A 16140-nucleotide genomic window follows, 5' to 3' on the forward strand; every position below is an offset into this window, starting at 1 on the left:
ATCCATGTTCCTCCAAAAAATAATTTCTTATTCTAGTCATTCAGTTTCAGATAACTAATAACTGTGAGCAATTAAACGAAAAGTAAAACAGAAAATACTAGCAGAGACGCCACCAATTTCTAAAACGGTAAATCTTCGGGAGGAGGATAAACTGCTCAAAGACAAGTGCATCAGCAAAGACACTTAAGCATGATTTATGAGCGAGTCAATTACGCTCATACCGATAAAAGCCTCTCATTGAGAGACCATAATACTCCATTACAGTTCCTTTGTGTGTCTTTTGTAGCATTAAAGGGGCTGACATTTAGCCATGAAACAAACTAGGCATCACACACTAACTGTGTGGTCACAGCATGAGTAATCTATCTCTCTCTCTTTCTCTATTCCCCTCCCTTTTCTCTACATTGTATAGTGTGTACAGTTTTGTCAAATAAAAATAAATATGTATATATATATATATATAAAATAGCGAATTAACAGACTTAATCTTCTGTTCCTCAGACTTTTTCTTCTTCTAAAAAAATATCCAAGTAACAATAATGTTTCCTCTGAAGCTTTAAAAGAGACCTCAACGATGATTCAAATTGTGTCATACCAAAGTCTGCAAATATATATTTCTTTCTGTACCTAATTCTTCTAAAATAGATGGTTCCTTAGCTCTATTGTGTCAATACACTTCAAAGCTCTAAACAATTAAGCCAACAAATGTCTCAATTGTTTATTTTAATTTCTCCAAAGGATTTTAAATGACACAAAGCTGAGAAGCCTCCTGAGCAAAAAAAAAAAAAGCTGACCAATAAAACTGTATGTGCATGCGTGTCTAATAAATGCACAATGATGGAAAGTTCTCCATTAAATAAAATATGTCTGTACATTTCTTCCCTCCATATGAACCACAGAGCGAAAGTTGAAGTAACTCTTGTGACATTTCTAGACGGACACTTTCATGTGCGCAGAGTGAATGGACCTGGAGTGACAGAGATGACACAATCTCACTGGTGCGCCTTCAAAAGCACTGGAGACTTCACTTTAATTCTCTTCTTGGCAATAAGCCCTGCACATACCCACAGGAATAATTATAATTTGAATTCTCAAGTGCAGGGCCAGGCTGCAGACTTAATTCATTATACACTCGGACTGCCTTCGCCTGTTACGAACGATATTATTGTTGAAAAATCCTCTGATAGCACACGAGTGAAGAGGAGGGGGAAAAATCAAGTGATGATTGAGGGGGGAAATGTATTTTTCCACATACATTCAATACATGATTTCTCAGTAGATATCAAGGGCTTGTTATTTATGATTATTGCAACCTTGAAGAAAAGTGACTTCTTTTTTTTTGGAGCTGGTGCATTTCCATAGCAGAGGAATTTCTGATTTGCAAAGGGTGCTGGCTTTTCAGACCCCTAAAAAGACAGGCAAGGAGATTGAAAAGCTCGGGAGATGAGGCCTCTTTATTTTTTTAATGAAAGGCTGAAGAATATATTTTCCCACCCCCCTCGGCTTTGGGGCCGGCAAGGCAAGGCCAACTCATATGGTACGCTGAGGAAGAGTGCGGTTTAGTCCCATTACAGGAAAGGGGTAGCACATAAACACTTGCGCACACACACACACACCCAGACCCCTTCTAACCCCCAACCAGACAGTAGGGACCGAAAAGGGAGAGAAGGGGAGGGGTGAGATGGCGGGGCTGTGTCTTGAGTGACAGCTTGTCACCGTGACGTCTTATTCCATCTCTGTTGTGGAGAAAATGAATGTCACCGCGCGGAGCCTTATGACTCGCTGTCATCTCGCAGGCGCTCACCTTTTATCAATGCTCTAAATAACATTTCAAGCCCACCGTCTCCAGCCGGACAATCCGGTCAGGGGACATTAAATCGGATGACTGTGAAATGTCATAATAAAAATGGAATGCTAACAGCTTCCACCCCCCTCTTTCCTGCCTCTCTCTTTTTGCTGCTCTCTCACTCCTTTCCTCCTACTTCCCATCCTTACACACATACACGCACACATTGCTTTACTTGTTCACATTTTGATTTGGAAGCGAGTGACAGGGCCAGAGAGGAATTGTGCGCCACCACTTCAGCAGAGGTCACCCTGGCCCTGATGCCCATTAACGTCCATTACACACGAGTCGCCCGCACTCACCTGACTACTATTAAAATGCATAATTTCTCTCTCGCTTACAACAACAGCTGTGAAGTGCAGACAGATGCAGTCTTCCTCTCTGGGAATATTGGGAAATAACTGCTTAAAGACTAAGCTCCATGAGCTCTAAAATAGATGCAATCGTATTTGAGGCTCATTCTTTTCATTTTTAAAATCCAGAACGACTCAAATAATGTGATTAAATGCAAATCTATGAATGGAAATACAGAAATAAACTCTAATATGTTTTTGGAAACACTTCATAATAAGGCTCACATATAGTTATGTATTTAATGTGAATTAATGAATTCAATTAATACAATTATATTATACTATTGTTCTTTGTTAATTCTTATAAATTAATACTTTTATTCATTCATTATTGTGATTGAATTATTATTATTATTATATTGTTCAATATTAGTTCACCAAAAGGTGCATTTATGCGTTTATTAAATGTAGATACAAATGACTTATTATTATAACCGTTAATTGTTGGATTGTCAATTAATAGTTTATTATGCACTTATTAAAGGTAAATAAAAATAAATAAATAATGCATTATTAAAATGTTGTTATTTGCTAACTGGCCAATAAATAAATAAATATCAAATTAACATTACCCATGATTAATAAATGTTTTACAAGTACTGTTCATTTTAACTATTGCCTAAACTAATTCAACATATACAACCTTAATGTAAAGTGTTAACAATTTCTTGTGCGCACATAGAAAAATCAAGCCAACTCAACTTTAGGCAGAAATGTCTACATAAGCTAAATGAGAAACGTACATGAATTTTGCCAAGGCCTATGTCATGTAAAGCCTGCGGAGCAAATCAAAGAGTTGTAGATGTGGCATGACGTGCTGAATGACAGGTAAACGGCGACAGACGTCTTCATTCTGTGCCTTTAACAAACCTTGACAAAGCTCTCGTGCCCACACACATATATGCAAAGCACTGAAAGCCATCTGATATGCCCTCCTCCACTTTAATGATGTATCTGAGCCTGATGCAATGCTGCATTAAAATACTTAATTGTGTTCTATGCAACCCCCCCAACCCCCATCCCCGGCAAGTGAAGGCATCCACAGTTTAAATTGGGAGCATCTGCAGTTCCACAGCATCTCTATACCTCCACCACCCAACCTCCCGTTCTTAAACACTTTATTTGTTTGGAGGCAGCCCCCCTAGCACTTTAACAGCAAGCGTTGATAACTAGTTATGGGTGGCTATTCGGTTATCCTCAGACAGCTGATCAAACAGCGATAGAGAGGTAGAAAACGTTGGAAGCCCACGCTCTCACTTGTGCCCCTGGCCCCATCACTTTCACGTACGGCTGGACCACCACCCTGCCTGGGATAATCTGTTTAAGGCATATTGTGCGGCACTAACACCGGCACTTTCTGTTATCTGCCACGCTTGATAAGGTACATCTCTATTAAATTCACTTCTGTGAACGGGTGTCAAGCAGGGAACGGGGAATATGCTAATAGTGGGGACAAATTAAAGTCTTTTTTTTTTTTTAAATCCACTGTCCCATCCTCCATTTAGCCCCCATCTACTCTGGAGCATATCTGTCCCCATCGGACTGCAGGCTAGGGTGCTAATGAATGCCTGGATGTAGAGTACAAGGTGGGGGAGCGGGTGGGGAATGAGGGAGCGGAACATCTATCCTTTGCCACAAAAAAAAAGACTGGTGTTGTGCAAGGTGAAATAGCTTTTCTTTTCATTTTGCACACCAGCCCCTCCCATCTCAGCGACCAATATCCCATCTCCCCCCCTCTTCCTTGTCAGAAGACACAAATTTCTCCTTCCAATTCTGATCCAACAGCTCCTCCTAGTGGACGTGGGACGACAAGGTGGCGGCGCAGAGCACGATGCCGCTAGCCCGTAATGTGCACGGTTATGTAGGTCACCCGTCCGCCGTTTGGCCTGTGGAGTGTTTTCCACTGGTACTTAACCGAAGATCAAACACATCTCCCAGCATGACTTCCCACTTCAATTAGAGCAGAGTATTGCGCACAAACCCGTGTTTCGCCAAGAACCAGGTTAGCGAAACACACTGCCTGCGAAAGCTAAACTAAACACGTTGGGGCTCTAAAAACGGTTGCGATTCAAAAGCATCTTCTGACGCGTTACACCCCTGAGAGCAGCTGTATCGAGCAGACAAGAGTGTGAACAAAAAGTGGCCCTTTTGTTTCAGCCCTGTCCCTCGCTATTGGCATGTAAAGAGGTGGCGGAGAGCCGCAAATAGCGGCGAACGAAGGGTTAACGGGCTAAAGACAAAGCGAAAGGCTGAGAGCATTGTGCTAGAGTGAGGACTGGAGGGCCTCGGGGCCATGATGGGCCAAAGGCCTCAGCATAGGGACACTGGGCTCCTTTCAGCCTGGGCCTTTCAAGAGCACACCCTGCCTGAAAAGAGCCTGTCACAGCCCCCCACTACTGCTCTCCTTCACAGCTCTCTATCCCAAATCAGCACCTCTCTCCCTTTCCTCAGAGAGCAGGGAGGCCCGATCCGTCTCTCTACAGGCCTGAACCAATCTCTGGCCCCCAGAGGTTGAGCGCTTTTCAAAAGGAGGTCATATCGCTGAGGTTCTGCCAGGTCTGAGAACCCAGCGCCAACTGAGATGCAATTCAGCTCCATCTATGCATATGAGGCACATATACTCTGAGAGAGGACACTTCAATACGGTACTTTAACAGAACACTATTTTTGATGATATAGGGACAGAAAGTTTGGACTAAATGATGTGGTGTTGCTCTAAAACACCTACTAAATGACTCTACAGAGACATGTATCGAAAAATAGCATAAGCTTATCTTAAACCTGGTGTCAATTATCAAAAACATTTAGATCTAAAACAAAAATATTCAAGAAAGAAGTTTCTTAAGATAAATTCAAAAATGTTTGTAGAAATTTTCCAAATTCTTAAGATTTTAAATATTTTCTGTTTTTTTTTAAGAACAATTTAAGTATGGATTAAGCAAAAAATCACGTGACACATAATCATGACCAATTGTTTACATTACTGATCATTGGTGTCATTTCAGAGTACTCTCTCTAGTAATAGTAAAATGTATGACATGTAACTAGTGTTATGATGTGATGCTTAATATTTAAAACAACCCAATAAATTCATTAAACATTTTACCAAGCAAGCATGCTTGAGCTTTATTTTACCATATCTGATGTGTGCGTTGATGAATGTTTAAATGTGAAATTAGTTTTTCTCTTTATGGACTTTTTGAAGTGGTAGTTGGTTAGACTGTCAATGGAGGGGCAGAAATTCCTCAGATTTCATTAAAAATAACTTAATTTGTGTTCCAAAGATGAATGAAAGTCTTGTGGGTTCAGACTGACACGAGTGTGCGTAAAAGATGACAGGATTTTCATTTTTGTGTGAACTATCCCTTTAAGATGCTCTTTAGCATGTTTATCAAGTCATAATTCTTGCTGGCTGTACACTCCCAATGTTCTGAATATAAGAGCTTAGTCCTTACATATCTGTGAAGAATCTCTTTCCTCTCACGGGGGTCGTCCAATATGTTGACAGACAGGTCAGCGATGGAGACAGCAGCAGAGGCTGTGAGGGTGACCAGCAACACCAGCATGCCCTCGCCCTCATCCAGAGGCATGTCCAGTCTGTGTGTGCACTCTTTTGACAGAAGAGAGAGGTCCACCTGGCACCTGAAACTCATACATAATCACCATCATAATCATATCATCACAATCATATATTGTCCAGGTTTTCATGATGTGTAAGACAGTAAAAAGACACAATAGAAAAGAAAGAAACTGACATTGCAGTGAGAGAAACAAAGGAAAAGCTAAAATCACCAGCATTGGGAGTAATCTAAACAAAACTTTAAACAAATGGGAATTTATTTCACTGAGGGCATCATGCTGCCTTTGAAAAATTAAACTACTTTCAATAATTTTTTTTCCATCACTCAAACTATTATACACTAATGTAATTTACTCCACATCTCAAAATCGCCATTTTGGCAAACAAGTAAACTAACTTTTGAAAAATATTATAATTTGACAAAAATTTAGATTTAGTTAAAAATGGCACTCTTTCAAATTTGGCTCTTTCATTTGTTCAAAAACAAATGTACAAATACTCTGTGAAGTTTAATGGCGAAAATGAAAAGTGATGTTGACATAACAGGTGATTTTGTGTTGGGGACGAAATAATTTAGTCATTTTAAAGTTAAAACTGAAATGTAGAAAAAAAAAATGTAAAGTCAGTAAGCTTTTTTTCTGAATGAAAGAACTATTCAGCAAGGATGGCTTAAAACGAGCATAAGTGGCAGTAAAGAAATGTATAATGTTACAAAAGATTTTTATTTCAAATTTATGTAATTTTTTGACCTTTCTATTTATCAAAGAATCCTGAAAAAAAATGTAGCATGGTCTCGACAAAACTATTAAGCAGCACAACTGTTGTCAACATAAATAATAATAATACTTTTTCAAAAACATTAAAAAAAGCTTACAAACCCCAAACTTTTGAAAGGTAGTGTATGGATGTATAAAATTATTTTTTAACTGTATATGAGACCTTTTTTAATGTGATTATTCTTTGTGATTATAAAAACAGTTTTTTTTACAAAAAATATCTGATATCTGAATAGAAACTGATCACTTTTTATCAACATTCCCCAACACTCTAGTGGCAACAAAGAAGAAGAGAGGAAAAGTGCAAAAAGGCACAAGAGTAAACAGCTACGTAAATAACTGCTATAGAATACAGTTTGCTCTCAGCAAATATTTCATAAATATTCCTCTGCTTGTTCCCACTGTGGCAATGTGTTTTTTTCTCTACAGGAACATCACGCAGGTACTGAAAGCTTCAATTGATCCTGAATGGGGTAAATAACATGAACATCAGTGCTGAACAACTCAAGCAGATGAGTGTTTAAAGGGGGGAAATAGCCAATTACAAGAATGCCACCCGACCGATCCTGACATGCCACCTCTATGAACGACTGTAAGCTGGAGGACTGGTGTAGGGGACAGACAGGAAACTAAGTAAACTCTGCAGCCTCATTCCCACATCGCACAGCCATTAACTCTACTGTCACTTCTAATGGGGTTTTGTCAGAGGCTGAGACTCTCGAAGACCCTCTCTAGACCCTCTTTCTTTCACACACACACACACACACACACACACAAACTGTCTATGAGCGGACAGTTCAGACAGGAGCATGAATGAATTTAGCTCCGATATACAGCAAACCTGTTATTTAATTGAGTGCAACATTCGGGTTCCCAAAACAAAAACTCTCATTAGGGAAATTCATTTTTAATAAACCTTTAAAGACTGCCTTACTGTAGGCTATACGAGGTTGTTAATCGATACAATTTAAAGCCGTTAGCCTGCATTATTTTAACTTACTTTTAAAATAATCATGGTTGACTGCAGAATACGAGGTGAAAAACTACATTACAGAAAATTCCACTGATCAAAAGTCGAAACAAGCAAAATGCGCCAAAAGATCTTGTCAGCTTCGCCCACTATGAAACATACAGTATAAGCTTCTGAGATCAAAGCCTAAAATTACACAAACAAAGAGTTTGATTTGTATTATTGACTAAATTCCATACTATAGCATGTTCTCTGTATAAGTGATTTAAGAAAAAGAAAAAATGCATTCAGTTTGATAGTGGTTCTCAGCATTCATTCAAAGGTAGACTAAGATATTTTACAATTATATTAACTGATATTACAATTAAAATAAGAAAATTCTGTAAATACTGAATGTTCTTCAGTGTTCAATAAATGTGTTTTTTTAACTCACAAATGGCAATTTCTCTATAATTTCTACTCAATAAAATATTTTAGGACTTGACATAACTAGAAAAATGCATATTCATTGTAGAAATGTCCAAGTTTTTAAATCAGTTTTAAGATTTATTTTGCATGACTTTCCCGGGTATAAAAATCACACTTTTAAATGTCCATCATATATCCAGGTTTTCAAACAAACAAACAAATACATTTGTTCAATTAAAATAAATTATTTCAGTTTACTTCTTGATTTTTAGCTATTTTAGTTTATTTGAAATCTTGTTTTTTGTCTTATTTTAAAATAGTTAGGCTACCGGTAGAGTCATCTTGCAGCCCCTTTTGGAAGTTTTCTGAGAGCCACAGCTAAAGAGCATTGTAAATTCCTTTAACCTGTTAGCCTTCAGCGCCACTTTTGAAAAATCCCCAGAAATTGCATACCCAACCTAAAAAAGATTCAATTCATTGACCCTTTGTCCTAAAAGCTCAAGTATGGTCTCATTTGAAAGCTGACACCTGGCACTTTATTGGAAATGTAGAATGAATTATTGTCATAATGAAAAAAAAATTATGAATAGCTTCAAAGTTGTGTAAGTTATTAGAAATTTATTTTTATGAAACATCTTCATGAAAATTAAATTGAAGTTGGCCCGTCAGCACTCTAGAAATGCACTCCAGCTAAAGATACATGTCTGACCATGTTATATTTAAAATTTGAAGGTGATAAGTCTAAAACTCTGTATTTTGTTAAAGGTCCCATGACATGAAATTTTCACTTTTTGAGGTTTTTTAACATTAATATGAGTTCCCCTAGCCTGTATATGGTCCCCAAGTTTCTAGAAATTTCAATCGGTGTAAATCGAGCTTTTGCTATCTTTCTCTGCCTTTGAAAAAGTGGAAGCTCAATCGGGCTGATCTTGAATCTCCTCCGTATGACGTCATACGGAGGAAATGTTACCTCCCCTTTCTCTGCTTTGCCCGCCCAGAAAATATTGAATATTTCCCGTCCATGAGAAAATGAGCTAGGAAGTAGAAACGCGTGCGCGCGATTTAAGTTTGTCCACGGAGATATCATGGCTTTTGAGCGAGCGAAGCATAAAAATTGTTCAATAATTGGATGTACAAATGAACACCGACGCCTTTTTTTAGTTCCTTCATCCAAGCAAGAACCAGTGGATTCATTTAATTTTCTCTGGAAATGCGCCGACACAACTCCCCAAAGTTTTGCATGTGTGCGGCAAACATTTCACCGACGACTGTTTCCTCAACTTGGGTCATAGAGGTGGCTTCGACGAACGTCTGAAAATACATCGATCGAGCTACCAAGCAACACTTTCTGATGTGTAATTGTTCAAGTTCAGACAGGTAATCGTTCTCTCAAATCGTTCAATACTGCTATTTATGCCTCAGTAAGTCAAGCCAGTGACTAAAATATCAACTTCACATCGTTTCTTTTAGTAGGATGAAAATAATCGTATTTAAATTGTGAATAAATTATATAGAGAAAGCGATCAAAGAATAATCTTTGTAGGAATCGCGCGCACGCGTTCCTACTTCCTAGCTCATTTTCTCATGGACACAGCGCGATCGAGTTTATCTGGACACTTGCCAAACTCGTTATGAAATCAATGACGCACGTTACACTGCACATGAAGCTCTTACTGTATTTACATCATCGTGTTTGCATTGGTGAAAGCAGAGAGAGTGCAGAAACTGCGTTGCAATGATAAGATCTTCACTCTCGCGGTCAACAACAGACTCATCTGCTTGCGCAATGCTCATCACGGCAACATTTTATGTGATGGGAATAGATCTAAATACTTTAAAAACTTCTGACGATTTGTTAATCTCGATAGCTGTAATAGTAAAAACGTATAAGAACTGTAGTAAAAGTATTCGAGAGAGTTTCACATGTAATAAGTAGCTATTTCATATGCAAGCACGTCAGCCAATCACAGCAGTGGCCGGTTACACTGAAGTCTCACACAGACACGCCCCTTCAAACAGAGCGTTCAAATCAGAGGCTAAAACTGGGCTAGGAAAAATGCCTTTTGTTTCTAAATTATGACTCTTTTCTATTTAAAAAACATACTAACATTATAAGGGCAACCCAGGACACATTATAAAATAATATAATAACCCCATGTCATGGGACCTTTAAATGTTTTTCAAGATCATCTCAAATGACTATTTTGAATTGACTCTAAAATGCAAACTTGTGTTTATTGTCATCTATTAGCATCTATTCAGTCTATTGTCTCTATTGTTTTGTGGTGCAAACGAGCCCCATTCAGTGTCACTCTCTCCTGCTCACATTTACACCTTTCCAGCCGGCTTATGGCCATAAATATTCTTTTCCTTTGTCTCCATTATAATCGCTAACGACTGGCTAATCACGGTGTTTCATCCCCTAATTTCTTTCATAATCTTCACTTCACATTTGAAACTGTATCAAATGCCTTTCTCAAATAAAGAAATATTTCAGTAAGCATTCCGATTTAGAAAAAAAATCATAAAAAATAACAGCTAGATGGCAGGTGCAACTAGAGAGCTAGCTAGCATGTTAGCTTAGCACACCATCAATACACGACAATTTATGAGATTAAAACCCTGTTTGTGCTCCAAACTTACTTTATAGCGCAAGTCGAGTGTTTAAAATAATCTTCTATGAGCTTATTTGGCTTCAGAAAATAAAATCAGACAGAAAATAAATGAGTTTATGGTATTCTGCATGTTTGTAAAGTCTATATCGATTAGCATTACATTATACATATAATCTATTATTATAAAAATACCTGACATGGCTCGAAGAACACAGGTAAATCAAATATCATTGCAATCATGTTTATTGTCTTCAAAACATCTTTATCTGCATGTTATAGCGATCTCTGAAAGCTAACGTTAGCTGTGTTTATGTCAGTGACGTCCTGGAAGGTCACAGGTTATTGTTCTTCTTCGTGTGCTCCCATATTTGGAAAAAACTGTGCATAGAGCGCCCTCAGTCTGCTGTATGGATTGAAAACACAGTACATTAGAGTATCCAGCGCTCTTTATGTATACATCGACGCATTTGGATATAAATTCAATAAATATTATTCCTGTCTATAGAAATATGATGTAAACCTATGATAATATATCAATATTTCTCCAAATCTGCACATTTTTGAGCCAAAAGCCCTGAGGAACGTTGTTTTGTCACGCGTTCTCAAGACAACAGCACCGGAGTTTTTTTCTGAATGGAGCAGCTGACGCTCATAATTCATATTAAAGGTATCGACTCATTTTTTCATTACATAAATCCTGACACAAATTAAGACATAACTGTCACTATAAGTTTCTCAGAATACAATAGTGGTCAAATACTGAAACGTGAGACTTATATATTTTTAATGATGTATAGTTTGTCAAGGTAATAACATTAAATCTGATAGTAACTTTGAACTATTTTAAAAAAAAAACGCTTCAGAGCGTCCTCGCTCTGGTGAAGGCTAATTAAAAACAAATAGGCCTGTTTGACCCCCTCCTCATATTACTGCAGTGAATATCATATCCACATGTTTCCAAAAAGCTACAATATATAAGAGATATAATTAATCAGATCAGACCATGAGAATAACAAATCTCCTCCATATACTGTAGATACGCAATAAAAGCCAAGTGCATGACCAACCTGCCCATAAAGTCATCTTTCTTCCCTGCATCTTTGTCCCAGACGGTGACGTCAATGAAACCACCCTGTTCATCAAACAGGTGGAAGTCAAACTGCTCTCTCCACTGGGGGTTTAGTGTTTTTGGTATCGTCTGCACAGCAGAAAAGAAACACACTTGATTAGAATTTACATTACATGAAATAAAAAAAAATCTCAAATGAACAACAAACAACTGGAATACAGCTCATGTGGACCATACCTTACTTTTGTACTTTTGATGTCCCATTCTGAATTTGACATAAGGGTCACTGAGGCCATTGGTGTCCATAGGCTGGAGGTTATTGGCCTCAATGAGACTGATGCTAACTATGCCTCTCCACAGCTGAGCCTTTCTGTGAATGTCTGATAACCTCAGACTCTGATGCTGCAATGTGACACAAACAAACACCCAAACACATACTCACGTCAGGCAGGATACAATCCAATGTGAAGAGAAAGTCATTGAAATAACAAAAAAAAGACGCAAAAAAATTACATGTGAACAGCAAACAATGTGTTTGTGGTCAAAATGGCAATGTACAACAGTGCATTATGTTCAGCAACATGACAGACAGACATACTTTGGGGTAAGTAAGGAAAACGTAAACAAATGCACAGCACTGCAAAAACAGAGACAAACACAGACATCAGCAAACACAGACATCAGTGTGTCAACGGTAGCCTCTTTCCTCGTGTAAAACATGAACGAACATACACTACTGTGCAAATGTTTGAGGTCAGTAGATTTTTAAAAATGTTTTTGAAAGAAGTCTCTTACGCCGTGTCCTACACGCGATAAAAGGTGGACTATATTTTATTTTCCATGTTAATAGGAGTTTTTTTTTTTTTTCAAACCAGCCGATTCTATGGTAGAAAAACGGTTTCTATTTTTCTGCGATGTCGCGGCTGGAACAACAAACACAAAGTGTGGCAATGATAAGCTCAGGTAGCCTACTGTTTATGTGCTTTATTTAATGTTAAAAGCATGTAATGTGACTTTGAATATCATTTAGTGCTTTGTAACGTTAGCCGTAAAAGCAATGGATAATTCACATGTATCTTGAAATTAAACAAATAGAAACAAGAATGTTCAAACTGTGACCAAACACGTGATTTTTTTTTTACAAATATTGTTTAATGTGTATTTTCAATAATGTTTAAATGGTGTAATATTTGTGAATTTGATTATATAGGCTACTTATCCGTTTTCTTGCGAGTGCCGTCAAGATAGTGCTGTGCTGTGCACTTGCCCGCGAGAGCCCGCCCACACGCTGTTCTGATTGGCTGTGGGTTTTGATTGATTTTGACATTGATATTTTTTTTACAGTCTATGATTTTGACGCATCTCGTAGTCGCGTCGCTTCTGATGTGGACCATAGACAGACAAATTGCTTGTCACTGGAATCTTAATGCATCGCGTCTGGTTAGGACACGTTTTTTTATGCTGCATTTATTTGATCAAAAATACAGTAAAAGCAGTGATATTGTCAAATATTATTACAATTTAAATCAACCGTTTTCTATTTAATTATATATTCAAATCTAATGTATTGCTGTCAAATGCAAGTCATTTCACTCGGCGGCCATCTTTGAAACGCATCTTGGGCAGTTCTCCAAATCTGTTCACCATGAATAAATTTCAGATTAATTCATTCTTGCTGTATAAAATCCTACTGACCCCAAACTTTTGAATGGTAGCGTATGAAATAAACAACAGAAGTCTCCTCAATCTCTTCTAAGATCCAGTCCACATATAGGGTGAATCTCATGAAGAAATGTTTAGGTTAGCCTATTATTTAATCCACAATTAAATAAAAAGTCAGTATTAATTTGCAGAACAGAAAATTAAGCCTCTTGTAGGAAGTTTTGTTTTAATCAAGAATAAATTAAATGTAGTACAACAAAATACTAGTTATTTAAAAAACAATTACCATATATTTATGTTTGCATTACATTAAAGGAGAACTCCGGTCAATTTTAACATTGAGCTCAATTTTTAGTAAATTTGGAGTGCTGTCAATACAGAGAACAACGACAAAAATCGGTGTTGCCTACACCGTGTTATCCTCTTTTTAAAATTTGCACCCTATTGACTTGAATGGGGCACGTTATAAACCTGCTTTTATTTCTCTTAACATCCTTGATGTGTCATACAAGTGCCCAGCCATGTTGAGTGATTCCTTCAGAGTGAACACGAGTGAATATGACTGCAGTAGATGTGAAAGATATTAATAAAAATGATGTTATATCAGCCAGCGCACATACCTGTATTTAGTTCCTGTTTTCGGTCGAAGTCCACAGTAGTCGATTGTCGAGTTCACGCGCATAGGTTTAGTTACCAATGATCACGCGCGTGAACTCGACAATCGACTACTTTGGACTTCGACCGAAAACAGAACAGGTTCACTGCAGTTTTAAGGAGAAAATGCTCAGCAATGGTGCAGACTTATGAATTTGTACATGGTTTGTCTTATAGCATATTAAAAACACCACATAGACATACAAACAACATTAAAAGCTTGATTTTCACCACAGGGGGACTTTAATACACTTTACTTTATGAAATGTAAGTTCCCTTTCCGTAGGTCACTTTCGACATTGTGTAGAAATACAGACAGTAGGGGCCGACTTGAGAGCCCCAAACACCTCTGGCTCTGACGTATTCAGAAAAAAAGCTATGGAATTGGCGTGTGGAAATTGCATGCTAGGCCACGCCCCCGGACATACAGGTATATAAAGCAGGCAAACACACATCAGCTTTGTTCTTCGGAACCTAAGCCAGCGTTTTCTCACCCTGCAAGAGAAACAAATCCATTCACCTCTGCAATAATGGATTTAACCACAAAAGCGATCTCTCTATTCAGGGTGCACAGATAAACACTGCCACCTGGTGGAACGGCCTGTAAGACTAATTCCTACTTCGGGATGAAGGCTTATAGTGCCGTTGGACAGGTCGCCTCTTCCCTGCATGCCATGGCCATCCTGCAGGTCCATCAGGCAAAAGCTCTGAAAGAGCTGCACGAGGTTAGTGTTGAGCAGAGATTGATGCGGGAACTGCGTTCGCGACTGCGGTTGCTCTCAGAGCAACTAAAGTCACGACGCGGTCTCTCGGCCAGACGATGTCCACATTCGTGGACCTAGAATGCCATCATGGCTAACCTTGTGGACGTGAGGGAGCTTGACAAAGTGCGCTTTCTCTACATCCTATCTCGCGGGGTGGCCTTTTCACTTTCCTTCTGTAGTGGACTTTGCCCAGCAGTTCTCGGCAGTAAGCAGACTGAGGCGATTAGGATTATTGCCTTGGAAAGATGCCTCCAGGCCACGAGGCATGCTCCTCTGCTCGTTGAAGAGGGTAGCCAGGATGCAGCGTCGAGCTGCCCGCAGCACATTCGGGATGCACAGCTTCCTGCCATTGTTACCACAGATGTCAAAAACAGTTGTTCCTCTGACACTTCTGGCACAGATTTGTGGAGCCGCGTTAGCGCTCTAACCTATTGTGATGGGTCATCAGAGCAATCGCGATTCAGTTCGCCAGGCTCTGCTTCGGTGGCAGGCAAGCACCCTGTCTTGGGTGCGGAGGATGCGGTCCTACTGGGTAAGGACGCAATATAGCCTGTCCCTCCAGCCGGGATAAAGAAGGGGTTGCAACCAATACTAGTAGAGACCGCTTAGTGACACAGCATCGAAAGTTACAGACAGAAAGGGAATGTCTTGGTTACTAACCTTCATTCCCTGATGGAGGGAATGGAGACATTGTGTCCCTCCTGCCACAACTTGAACTCTCACTGGGGGGTTGAGATGCTGTCTTGGCTTCTCAGAATAAAACTGAAGTGTGTGTGCAAGCTGGCCTGCCTTATATACCCGTATGTTCACGGGCGTGGCCTGTCATGCAAATTCCACACACCAATTCCATTGGCCTTTTCTGAATACATCAGAGATGTGACTCAAGGGTGACCCCTAGTGTCGGTATTTTGACATTATTTTTTGTCTCCGTTCCCTCCATCAGGGAACAAGAGTTACACCAGTAGCCGTGACTATACTCGATTTTTCACCGTCGGGCCGAACAGTTCTGAGAATGGTAAGGAACGGTTCCAGTTGTGTTTCCACTTGAGCCTGGCACGGTACGGCACACAATTACAAACCGTTCTCGGCCCGGAATTCTTTTAGAATCCGTGAAGTGACGTCGCCACTCAGGATTGGTCAATTGTCTGTTGCCTGGCTACCCGTTTCTCTGTAGCTGGTTAAGCTCGTTATTTGAGTGATGTAAACACAGTAAACCGTCACGTTACCAAGGCAATGACTGCAAGTTTGTATTACATTCCATAGAGCGGCCATTATCAACCCCACAGTGGAAAATGAAACCGTAACCGTACCGACTAGCCCGGATCGGCAAGGAATGGAACTGTTACGAAATGAGAACAGTTCAGCCAGATGGTGGTATTTCTCTCTTCTTCTTTTTTTGTTAGTTTTTTGCGGGTTATTCCAATAACTCCAAAGCAAATGCAG

At 39.1% G+C, this 16140-nt stretch overlaps 1 protein-coding gene across 9 annotated transcripts in view; it reads right to left on the reverse strand.

Moving 5' to 3' along the window:
- Window positions 1-16140, reverse strand: part of mctp1a (multiple C2 domains, transmembrane 1a) — a 221340-nt gene that overhangs the window by 65884 nt on the left and 139316 nt on the right. For all 9 annotated transcript variants that reach the window (XM_079607525.1, XM_079607523.1, XM_079607524.1 and 6 more), the window contains 3 exons: window positions 11855-12019; window positions 11616-11746; window positions 5655-5841 (listed from right to left, as the gene is read on the reverse strand). In XM_079607525.1, the coding sequence (XP_079463651.1) occupies window positions 5655-5841; window positions 11616-11746; window positions 11855-12019 (483 nt within the window). The remainder of the gene's footprint in view (window positions 1-5654; window positions 5842-11615; window positions 11747-11854; window positions 12020-16140) is intronic.

Source organism: Phoxinus phoxinus (genome assembly GCF_949152265.1).
Source record: "Phoxinus phoxinus genome assembly, chromosome: 3".
In the NCBI taxonomy this organism is placed as follows: domain Eukaryota; kingdom Metazoa; phylum Chordata; class Actinopteri; order Cypriniformes; family Leuciscidae; genus Phoxinus; species Phoxinus phoxinus.